At 37.7% G+C, this 12,927-nt stretch overlaps 1 protein-coding gene across 5 annotated transcripts in view; it reads right to left on the reverse strand.

Moving 5' to 3' along the window:
* Window positions 1–3,502: 3,502 nt before the first annotated feature.
* The window catches only part of SLC6A15 (solute carrier family 6 member 15), a 38,733-nt gene continuing 29,308 nt past the window's right edge, over window positions 3,503–12,927 (reverse strand). For all 5 annotated transcript variants that reach the window (XM_087764962.1, XM_087764963.1, XM_087764966.1 and 2 more), the window contains exons 9-12: window positions 11,998–12,190; window positions 9,119–9,278; window positions 6,290–6,452; window positions 3,503–4,849 (exon numbers count right to left, since the gene is read on the reverse strand). In XM_087764962.1, coding sequence (XP_087621088.1) covers window positions 4,478–4,849; window positions 6,290–6,452; window positions 9,119–9,278; window positions 11,998–12,190 — 888 coding nt within the window. In that variant the 3' untranslated portion in view covers window positions 3,503–4,477. The remainder of the gene's footprint in view (window positions 4,850–6,289; window positions 6,453–9,118; window positions 9,279–11,997; window positions 12,191–12,927) is intronic.

The following is a 12,927-nucleotide window of genomic DNA, read 5'->3' on the forward strand; positions in this document are numbered from 1 at the left end:
TGACGTGGCCTTCGTTTGTGCCATACTGATGCTGGCTTATTCTGTTATCTTTCTTTGGGAAAATCAAATCTCACAAAACATATTGGTTTCAGAAACCCTATGAATTCTGCAAGAAATTATATTGGAAATGTGTTCTCACTTTCCACATGGATGATTTTGTTCTTAGGCTATTTCAGATTGTGTAGGACACAAATAGGATTTTCTTTAATTTTAAGCATGGCTGCCTTTTTCAATGATCTTTTCTTTAAAAAAATGCAAATTAATTGTGGTTATGACTGACATGACACAGACTTTCTGGCTTTTAAGTAGATAAATATCTGAATCATCTCTCTCCTGAGCTCTACTTTTCTTTTACTTTTCCTTATCTATAAGGACAGCGAGTAGCAACTTGCTCTCAGTATGAAAGCAGTGTGCATTCCCATGGTTTTAACAGCAACTGTACATACTATTTCATACTTTGCTTCAGCAGTTCTTTCATTAATATCCAAGGACTTGGATGTTACACTTCACAGTAATTATTTTTAATGTTTTAAATCTCCACATTAGCATTTTTTTGGACTACTCCCACTTCTTCAGATAGGACAGTGCCTTCATTTTTAGCCCATCTGACTAAACCAAGTTAAAGGAACTTCTGCACTTCAGGGTGTTCAATCACAGTTGAGATCAAACTGTGAATCGAACATCTGGCAGTAGACAGGACATACATTCTGAGCTTTCTCAAGCCTGAAAAATTTCATGAAGCTGAGGTGAGACATGCTAATTGGAACTATTAGGAAGCAACTGATTGAGAAGCAGTGGTTTAAATGAGTGGAAAATCTAAATACTCATTAGAAGTGTTCAAGGAGACAGGCAAAAGGGCAGAAAAAAGACATCTATTCCCCAGCAGAATAATGCTCAGCAATCTGCTTAAGTAGCATTAGTCCCCTTTGTGATGCTTTGAACAGAAGTAGCTATTGCACTTCAGTAGTAAGATCTTGCTCACATTCTTTTTAACAGGTCTTGTGTAGCCGCAGATATTTGGCCATCACTTCACATTTAAAACTAGGTTCTATGTTAACTAAAAGCACACGTCACTACAGGCAAGAAGTCTGTAATAACTGGGCACAGAGGGGATGCACAACTACCCTGAGCAGTCACTTACTTTAGAAGCCTGGTGTGATATGATGGTGGAAATCTGCTGCTGCTCTGCCACGGCAGGAATATTTTGTACGTGCTTCCTCTGTGTCTCTAACGCTGATCCATTATACACATAGTAATATTGCTAATTGATCAGCTATGAATGCACAACCTCCTTTAATTACGCCAGTTCTCTCCCATGTGTTCTAAGACATGCATTTTAGAGGACTACGTTAAGGTCTGTTTTATGTGTGCAACTTCTAACAAGCGTAAGATAAGCCTGGTAATTAAATGCACCTTTTTCTCAACTAGTGCTACTAGTTCAACTTTCTGATGATTGGAAATAACTTCAAAAGTTCCCAGGTTAGAAATAGAAAATTATCTGGGATTATCCTCTCAAAGACAAAAGAGTTATCCCTAAGGAATTTTATTGGGTTGCTAAGGCATTTTGATTTGTTTAAGATTTTGCTCCTTTTCGTGTTTGGCATAGCTTTTCCACACTGACATGCTCAAAGCTGTACTCTTGAAACACACAGCTACAGTATGTGTTAGAACGCCATTGTTCCCCATGTGGACAAGCAGAAGGCACTTACCTCTTGGACCACCAGGATCCCAAATCCGGCTTCACTATTTTTCTTCCCACATCGAAGGGCAAGAAGTGGGCAACGAATGATACAGAATAGGCAGAGCTACGTAAGAGATCTGTTTCAGTTTTTGGTCTCTGAAACAGGGTTAAACTGGAGTGATGCAGAGTAGGATAGTGAGACATTCATACCCACTTATGATTCTGAGACTGGCAGTCTATGATGGAGTGACTACAGCAGTGGACAAGGGAAGAGCTACAGATGACATACATCTCGACTTCTGTAAGGCCTTTGACACAATCCCCAATATCCTTCTCTCTGAATTGGAAGGATATGGATTTGATGGGCAGACTGTTCAGTGGATAAGGAATTGGCTGGATGGTTGCATCTAGAGGGTAGTGGTCAATGGCTCCATGTCCAGATGGACATCAGTGATGAGTGATGTCCCTCAGGGGTCCGTACTGAGGCCAGTGCTGTTCAATATCTTCATCAATGACATAGTGGGATTGAGTGCACCCTCAGCAAGTTTGCAGATGACACTAAGCTGAGTGGTGCAGCTGACACGCCTGAGGGACAGGATGCCATTCAGCGGGACCTGGACAAGCTGGAGAAAGGGGCTTGTGTGAACCTCATGAGGTTCAACAAGGACAAGTGCAAGGTCCTGCACCTGGGTCAGGGCAATCCCCATTATCAATACAGGCTGGGGGATGAAGGGATTGAGAGCAGCCCTGAGGAGAAGGACTTGGGGGTACTGATAGATGAAAAGCTGGACATGAGCCGGCAATGTGCTCTCGCAGCCCAGAAAGCCAACTGTATCCTGGGCTGCATCAAAAGAAGCATGGCCAGCAGACTGAGGGAGGTGATTCTGCCCCTCTCCTCTGCTCTGGTGAGACCCCACCTGGGGTGCTGCATCCAGCTCTGGGGTCCTCAGTTCAGGAAGGACGTGGACCTGTTGGAGAGGGTCCAGAGGAGGGCCACAAAAAAATGCTCAGAGGGATGGAACACCTCTGCTATGAGGAAAGGCTGAGCAAGCCAGGGTTGTACAGCCTGGAGAAGACAAGGCTGCGGGGAGACCTTATTGTGGCCTTTCAATACTTAAAGGGGGCTTATAAGAAAGATGGGGACAGACTTTTTAGCAGGGCCTGCTGCGACAGGACAAGGCATAATGGTTTTAAACTGAAAGAGGGTAGATTCAGACTAGATATAAGGAAGACATTTTTTACGATGAGGGTGGTAACACACTGGAAGGGGTTGCCCAGAGAGGTGGCAGATGCCCCATCCTTGGAAACATTCAAGGCCAGGCTGGATGGGGCTCTGAGCAACCTGATCCAGTTGTAGATGTCCCTGCCAACTGCAGGGAGGATGGACTAGATGACCTTTAAAGGTCTCTTCCATCCCAAAGCATTCTATGCTTTACCTCAAATGAATTCATCTGGTTTTTTTGTCTGATGCTGGGACAATGTAACTAGGTTCTGCCCTTTGCTTATTGCAGGTAGCAAAAGCAGTATTTACGCCTAAATTTAAAGCTCTTTAAGGTAAGGAGTAAATCATGTACTAGCTTCCAGAGTATCATGCCAGTTTACAGTGCTACATCAACTACTGTATTCACAGTAAAAGTCTTTGTCCAATAGTTTATTAAGATGACTGATTTAGCATTTTTTGTTTTCAGGTTTCTTTTAGCATCTCTATTCAGCTGTTAAATGTTATTCTTTCAGACAGTCCAGCTGAGGGAAAAGCAGGCTGTGTTTTAAGTGTATTAGGAAATCACAGAGAAATACCTTGCCCATCTCTTTATTCATAGGTTAAAATGTAATGCCATACATACAGTTCTTAACAGTTACCAACTGAAAAAAATTATCTGCATAAAACAGAAGCAAAACTGAAGGAGACTAATTAGAAAAGCCATCTTGCTTCAACTCTTGAAACGACTACATACAGAATAATATACATATTTACATTACAAGTATATTATATAAATATAATATATATGTAATCTTGTAACCACAATAAATATCAAGAAGGTCTTTTGTAGGCACACAGCATAGAAAAAAATGCAGAATCTGCACAATCCTTAAGATTCTTGGAGTGACTCACTCTTACATTGTTTTCACACTGAAAAAGCAAATATTTTACACAAAATATACAGCCACGGTTTATGCAGTCCCCACTGAACAGGGAATCTTTCCTCGCCTTCCTGTAAGTCTACTCCTTGATTTTCTAATACTATTGCTCTATACAGCTATTACATAAGAAAATAGTTTGCAGGTTTGTTTTTTACTCAGCTAATAGCCTAAGTAATTATCAGTGCTAACAAAATAAGTACAGCATATCTACATAAGGTATATACAAGTGTTTGCACAAACAGGGGTTTGGTGAACTACTTCTGAGCTCACTTTTAATACTGGGGAGTTAACCTGAAAGCAGAAAAAAAGCATTTTCAGTGATACGACCTCAGAAATATTTCATCATTTGAGTGAGACCTGGGCTTCAGAGATAGAAAGCTTTAAATTTAGAAATTAATTAAAAAATCAAATTCTTGGCTATGCCGGCAAATGTAGGCCGCCATTGATTTTGAATATGTTCCCTTCAGTGCAAATCAAAACCCAGAGAATTAATCCAAAGGGAGTTTTCTCAACCTGTACGTACCGTCATGACATTTTAAAGACTGTCACTATGGAGCACCTGAGATTGCACCCTAGTAAATGAAGCTGACCACTTCTCATAGGAGAGCCATGATCAGTGAGAGACGAGAAACAAACAGCATTTTTTTTCTGCAGTTACAAATCAGACTCTGGCATATCAGGCATATCTGCCATCAGGTACCCAATACCATAACGTCCATTTGGAGCTGTATCCAGAGTTGGTGATCCAGTCTGTTTTCGATATATGTTTTTGCCAAAATTTGGAGATGGCACTTCACTTGGACTCTTCCCATGAATCAGACTTGTGTTATCTCCCTCCAGATTAACAGGTTCCTTTATTATCCGGCCTCTTTTGTAGGACACAGATGCCAAACTACCAGAGCTGTCATCGATAAGGTTGCAATGGCGCACCACGAAGACTATTGGGACCGGCAGTATGGCCAATACCATCAGCGATATACAGACGATCATTCCCCATGTTGGATAGCTGTGGAACTCTTCTGTAGCCTGAGCAACCCAAGAGAAAAAACTATTAATACATATTTACTTAAAGAAGAGCACATCTACAGTCCTCACCAAGGCATGGAGTTCTCAAACACACACTCATCTTTTTGTCACCTTGCACCCACAATGTGGGTATCGCTACAGATCTCAAATTTGAACAGATGTGGGATTACTACCTTTCTGCCAGCGAGCAGGACCAAAACACTGTCCCAGAGTTTGAGATGCTCAGAGCACTCTAGTAGAGCCCAAATCAAGATTTTCACATTAGGCCTTCTTCTGTATTTGTCTGTAGTTGTTCCCTGATCCTTTAAAGGATGTTCAGAACACACGAGTGTGCAGAGGTGTCTGTAACTGTGCCTGGAAAATAAGTCCCTGTTCTGTAGGCTAATAGCTGTCTAGACAGGGACTGTCTCAGATAACCCTGTGTAATAGTTCTACTTTGTATGAACTTCATGCAAACTGTAACATATTTACTAGGGAAGTAACTGCACCCCACACCTCTACTGCATTCACGAATCACTGGTCAACAGACTGTTTGCCTAGTAGCTCAGTTAACATTTAATTTTATACATGGAAAGGAACACTATGTTTGGCATTCTAAGATATTTCTAATTTTTCAGGGCAAGAATCAAACATGACAAGAGCATTTTTCTGAGAATCCTGAGAAAGCAGTAGTGGTTGTCTGGTCTTCCTACAGTAACGTAGACTTTTTTACACTTTACCTGTCTTTGCTGTGATTTTCCCCGCCGGCTAACTCAGACAATTGTCCATTAAGAAGGGTCCCTGAGATTCATTTCTCTGACAGTTTATGCTCCCTATATTTTGCATGACAAGCCTGTAGAAACAGCTGAGGGCTGATGAGCCTACAAACTAGCAGAATGCTTAGGAGTTATCTTGACTGAATCTCTTTTTGGAGCAACACGCAGCACTGACTCTGCAGTTTACACAGACAAGTTTTTTACAAATCAAACATTCTTATCAGAGACAGGTTTTAATGCAGTTGTTACCTACAATGTGATATGTGTTCCCAAAGGGGAAAATTTACGACATTGCTAAATCTCAATGTTTAATTCCACATAAAAAATTGATGTGATATCTGAAATGATTTGTTCAGTGTTATCATCCAACTATTTTCTGCAGTAAAATGAGTTAATGAAAGTGAACAACCTCTCCTATGCTTAAGAATTTCTTCAACATATATACAAAAACTAAAAGCCACAAAAAGAATGAAGGTTTGTGTCAAGCAGTTATATTTTAAAGCAGAACTACTCTAAAGTTAAAAAATAGTTGGTTTTACATTAATGTTACTTGAGATAAAAACCACCATGTCATTATTTATACTGATTTTTAATTTCTTATTGCAATTTTTTTGTCTTTTCATGTACTTCTGAAATACTTCAGAGATAATCATTATGATGGTGATGGCATCCATTACATACATACCGTATCTTCAATCCAAGCATTGTAGCCAGGAGGACTTAATCCCATTTGGACAATGCTAGCCACCAGCAAACATAACAATACTAAAGGTGAAACATACTTCCACATGTAGTAATAATACGGGCTTGGAGAAAACCCAAGCATATCCTTCAGATCCTCCATAAATCTGTGAAGGGAATAAAAGGTTATTGTTAGCGCGTACACTGAGATTTCAAGTACTATAATTGATACATAGCACTTAATTTGAGGGAACAGACACGCTGAAAAAGTGCATGTATAGAAGTGGCTGCAGTTTAGATTACTTGATGAACTGAAAAATAGAGCTTGTATTACTAGTTCAGAACAGATGAACAGAAGGTATTGCTACACAGTGCAGTGACTTAATAAACTGCTTGCCAGACCATGCTGGAAAGATATTTAAACTCACCTTTCTTTTATAAGATTCTTTTTTACATCTTCTTATATTGTCTACTGGGTTGTTTCCTAAGGCATGTGTCATTACTTTTGAGGACATATACAACCAGCACATCTTACAGATTCTACAGAATTAATTTCAAACCCACATGTGTGCTGCAGTGTAAAAAAATAACTTTATGCATAAGCTATGGTTTGCATCATATAAGTTGCTGAAATAAAACTTTGTGAACTTTTAAATCTGCCTCCTTGTGCCTCAAAATTGCAAATTACGATATGAACAGAATTCCTATTTTTGTATTCTTGATGGAGGAGTACATGGTTCCAGAGCCAGGAGAAAAAGAGAGAGTATTTTTATAATTAATTCTTTTGGAGAGTGCACAAACACTGATTCTGTTTTAACTTTCCTTGTTGTCCCACTCCCTTTTGAAATGCTTTTGAAAAAGCTCTTATAGCAATAAATATGTTTTCAAAGCAGTTACATATGTGAAGCTACTGTCATATAAACTCTCAACAAATTTTTTTGAACTGCATAGTTTGGGATATTCTGTCCTTTGCTTACACTGCAATGAAACACATCATTATAAAGAAGCTGAATTTACAGATGTATTGTGCCCTCTGTAGATAGCCTTTTCTTTTCTGGGATCTCCAGTTCTTCATCCAGTTAAACATAAATCTATTATCTTCACTTTAAAGTCTTTCATCATCTCCATCCTACTTGCCCTTTTTTAAGAGCTACCAAGCTCCTTTAGCACCAATTCCAGCGTGGCAGATTTTCCTTCTTGGCTACAGGGGATTCACATGTTGTCTTTTTTTCTGTCCTTTGGCTGTAATCCCTTTGGATGCAATGTTGGGTTTTTTTTTCCTCTATCTGATCAAAGACAATGTGTCTAATAAGACATATATATGGATCATCATCTATGAGGAGGACCCCCTAGTACTATCACAGCCAATGACAACTTGAAGTTGTTGATTCCGCAAACAAGAATGCTAGGCTCCTGAAGAAGGATATTCTGGAGAAATATGCATCAGAAGAAATATTAGGAATACTCCAGAGGGAGGTCCAGGTGGCTGTTATGAATGAGAAATTTGGCTGCTGACTTTTCACTATATCCTGTCAGAACCTCTTCTGAAAACATGAATCAACTGCACTGATTCAGAAGTGAAGTATTACCATATTTTAGCTATTCCTAAACACCAGCTTTCTCATAGGTTAAGTTGCTGACTTTTGGCCTGTCTACCTCCCTTCACAGTGGAACTCTACCTGACAGACACTACCCACCTGATACCCACATCATCCCTTTCATCTTTTGTTTGCATGTGTAAAAACATCTACACGGTGTTTTCATGTCTATGTGATCAATTATGGGATTATACATGTGGCCCAAGTGGGAATTCTCCCTTAATGAGTAAGCAGACCAGGCACTACTTGCATAGACCAGAAACACTGTCTGGAAACCATAAAATTAAATTTTCTTATTATAGTTTTATTTCATTATGGCAAGGGACTGGCTGATTACTCAGATTGAACAAGGAAAAATTCAAATGAAAACCCACCCGTTCTATGTCACCCTTTGTACATGCAAAGGAATCACAGATGTTTAAATTACTTCAACATGCTAGTATAGCATATTCTGTTTTATCTGTGGATGGCATGAGTTATTTTTGATACAAACTTTTCTATTCCTTAAGTGTGGCACACACTGATCTTGCTCGGTGAACACATTCTGGTGATTTTGGTGATAAGATGTAAAAAAAAATTAGAGGGACTTGACGGTCTTTTCTCTTCAGCCGTCACTGATAGAAGGTCACTTAACTTCATTGTCAACTGTACTGCTTCCAAATAAGTTTTGATCCTATTCTTTGCTATCATTTCCTCTATTTCCTCTCTCACAACTAATGCAAAGAACAATTAATTGCTATAACACCCCAAACTAAATCTAGTTCATAAACTGAAACTTTCTTATTGTTACTGCCATTAGAGTTTGCTTTGTTTCTTTCTCAGGCTGCCTGGAATACTGCCGATCTGGTCAGTATACTCATCCTCATCTGCTGCTTAGACCATGGTTATTACTTCTTGAAATCTTTCTCTTGCTGTCCGATTTCTATATAAATTTCTTATACTTGTATATCCAGCCTCCTTTCTAACTCTCTAATTTTGCCTCTTTTACTGCATCCTCCTCTCTTTGGATCTCTTGCAATTGCTCTTTGGGTTTCACTACACTGTCCTGATGCAGTATAACTTGCTCCAAACCTGTTTTCAAAAACAGACTAGATTCACCTCCAGATTGACCCACTTTCTACTTACTTGTATTTATGTGTACATCACAAATACTTCACGCAATATAATTAAAATAGTAATAATTATTGTAATGAATACTGTTGATATGGACAGGGAGATAAATTTCTTTCACTTACTTCTCTATTCCATAAATGCGGGTGACTGCAATATTCTCCAAAATAACCACAATAAGCAGGGGCAGAGTAGCTGAGTAGTCATCAAACATCGTCACAAAATAATTTCCAGAGCGCTGCACAAAAATCAGGCCAATAAAAAATGCTACCAAGCAGCAGATGACTGGAATAAAGGACAGAAATGTGAGCTGTAAGTATAACAAAATTCCATAGACAAAGAGGAAATAAAAGAGTTTGAAACAGGAAAGATACAAAACGCATTATTTCATATATTCAAAGTTGATAACATTTTCCGTTTTGGGGGCATCTCAATTTTAAGAATATTAGGAATCCCACCTATTCCCTACACAACCGAAAAGTTATGAAATTAGAATTACTGGAATTGCCATATCACAGCAGTTCTGATTAAACAGCAGAGATTAAATTAGTATTTCTCATTAAACATTTAACTTAATGTGAATGCAAGGCTAAAATAAACAAAACTGGTAAGCTAAACATCATACATGTTACCTGGCCACTAGATCACTTTTTGGAATTTGGAAGTGAAAAGAACCAAAGTTTCAGACTATGATTCTAAAAAATAAAAAGGCTCGGCTTCCCCTAGATCATTCACAGCATGAAGTTCCATTAGAATCTGTCTAAATGTATTCGTGCACTAAGCAACAAAATTTCTGCCCCTTCTTTTGTTCAGGGACAACCCGAAATATATTTCTTGAATGCTTGGTCCTGCATAATGAATCTCAATATAATTTTTCCTACTAAATTCATTGAGAATAGGACTGAATGCTTAAGTAGCCATAAAATAAGTCAAATTTCAATGAATTGTAAAATAAATTGTACGTTGAGCACCAGTAAGACATTCTTCCACTTAAAGTGCCCTTTTTTCCCCCCCACTGAGAACTTAGGTTAAGGATACACCTAAGCAGTCTAAAATTAGGTGAAACGAATCTGGGCTAAAGTATAAAATATCCTTACAGAATATACCCATTACATAAATCCCAGATAATCAATTAGTACTGATTAAAGTAGTGAAAGGAAGACTATGACACTTTTTTAAAATACTGTGGTGTAAGAGCAATCACTTTTTTCAACTTGTAGTAACTATTGTTATAATGACTTTCAGAGAACAGAAATTTAGAATAAAAGAGATCATTACAAATGGATGTGAACTCCTAATGCAAGGTGACAAAACCAGAACACAGATAAAGTCTCCCCAAACTGAGTCTCATTAACCACACCGATTTTTATTACTGACCCTGAGAAAAGAATTAGACCATCAGAACCATGTGTACGTGAATTTAGAAATTCTTGTTATTCTTATGTTCTCCTATAGTGTCTTACCATTACACCCCAAAAATATGCATCTTTAGTTGTAAACTAAGGCTGTGGTAGGTATACTCATCATAACTCAGCGCATACACATGCGGACTCCAATTTGGAAATAACTGAACTCAACTCAATTTGGAATTCCCTGAACTCCACAGGGGCTGAACTGGAACCATGGTGCAAAAAGTTGCAAATGTGTTCACACTTCTGCAACAATTGAAGATTTGTGGTTTCTAAGCACAAACTTTAGTGCAGGCATAATCCTTCTTAAATCCCACTGATACTGCATGAAGTATAAGGCAAGCTTTTCAATTTTATATGTTAATTATAAGTTGTAATCCTTTGAGTACAACTGAGTTTAGCAAAAATCATGCACGCATAACACTCAAAAATTACCATAGAAAGGCAGTTCTTGATTATTCCTTTATCTTAATAGGGTTTTTTTGTCAAATGCAGTAACAAGGAATTACTGTAAAATGCTCCATTACTCCACAGTAATGACTATATATCATGGTATGTGCATATATACTTAGGGAACACAGCTAATTTCTAAATGTCACACTGGTTAATCAATAACAATTTAAAAGCCAATTTAAAAACAGAACAAAACAACAAACCCCCAAGTGCTAGGTTAGGACTTCTGAAAAATCAGCTGATTAATCTTTATGAAGAATTTTATTCATAGATCTAGCAAAGTAAAAAAATACATCTTCTGTTAAATATTACTTATTATCTAAGTACTCAGCAGTCAGGAAAGAGCAGTGCTCTGCTGCATCATGGGTTAACTCTTAGAAAATAAAAAATACCATAAGCTGCTTTAACATTATCTAACTCTATGAAGGAAATAATAATAATATATTTTCTATCTCTCCTGTCACAGGTATTGATATGAAATCTGAATTTGTGTCCCTTGCAGCTTTCCTGAAGATTTTCAGAAACCTAACTTTCACATTTTATGCTGATGTTCTAGCTCAAAAAGAGAAACTGCTACAAGACAATATCAGAGCTACATGAACAGGCTACACCTCATGTAACTTTAGGCATTTAAAAAAAAAAAAAAAACAAAAAACCAAAACACACAACAAACAGACATCTTGTTTAAGACCCTTTCCACATTCAAGAGGGAAAAATATGTTCTGATTTTTAACGTATTAAACATTTCATCATAAATTAAGATTTCATTGGCCTACTGAGGAATACTTCATAGTAAATTGCAACGTATTTTCATTCTTTCTTTTGCTTTGTTTCCCTGGTCTGTGATGGCTGGGATGGAAAGTATTCTGGAAGAGCTCAGAAGGGCTGACCATACAGAAATTTGTAACAGAAATCCTCCATTAAATTTTAAGTTCTAGGATCTTCCTGCTCTTGTAGCATTCAGGGAAAGGTTTTACTTGCAGATATTAATGCGCCTCTGCAGGGAAGTACAGTCTGGAATACAGTGACTTACTGCTCTGTAAAATGTCAGCACTGAAAACTTTTATGTCAGAAAACAAGACTTTATACTCTCAAAAAAAATTTTTAGCTCTAGTGAGAAAAGAAAGCTTTGTGCAACTCACCAGTAAGAATTTCCTTCCTGACTTTGAAGGTATCAACAATGGGTGTGATGATGCCTTCAATAGTTCCAAACATACTTCCCAGTCCCAAATTTACCAACATGAGGAAAAACATGACTGACCAGAAGGGAGAAGCAGGGAAGTGGGTCATTGCTTCTGTAAAGGCAATAAAAGCTAAACCAGTTCCTTGAACTGCCTGTCAGTGAGGAAAAAAAAAAAAAAAAAAATCACATTATTCATGGAGAGTATTTTTTTTCTAGTGTGACAGTCTGACTTTATGTTCATGCAATGTCATTGATTAAATATTGAAGTTAGAGTGGGAAGCTGCTATCTAATATGTGATTCTTCCAAACCTGCAAACTTAATACTATTTACTGAAATACTGGATTTGGCTGAGAATCTGTAAGTTGATTGATATTAACAACACACTTCTTACTCTCTTTCATTGATAATTTTGCGTGAGAGCTCTTATACAGGATGGCTACAAAATACACTCTCTTCTCTCCAGTAAGTATATAAAAGACTTCATTTCTATACCTATTTGTTTCAAATTTAAATGGCAGGAATAGTATAGAAACTTTTAATGTCTAAGTCACTGATTTGACATTTTAGCTTCAGATACTGGTGCAACTACATAAAGGTCAGTGTTTAAAACTGGAAGTCCCTCTGAAAAAGCTAGAAAGGTATCTCTTCTTTTACAGATCTGGTTTACTGTAAAGATTTCAAAACAGGATGATATTCATTAAGCAATTATATAATAAGTAAAGAATAACTTTTTTACTTTCTAGTGAAGTAGTATTTATATTTAATAATTGTATCTTCACATTAGAAGACATCAGTCTGAGAAATTGATAGGTACTCCTCTGTTTAGTCTTTGGAAAAATCCTCACACTCAACTCTTCTAAAAAAACCAGAACTTTAAAACCTCATGAG

The sequence above is a fragment of the Nipponia nippon genome, unplaced genomic scaffold (genome assembly GCF_047370975.1).
Source record: "Nipponia nippon isolate SJK-2023a ecotype South Korea unplaced genomic scaffold, ASM4737097v1 scaffold_3, whole genome shotgun sequence".
NCBI classification, from domain to species: Eukaryota; Metazoa; Chordata; class Aves; order Pelecaniformes; family Threskiornithidae; genus Nipponia; species Nipponia nippon.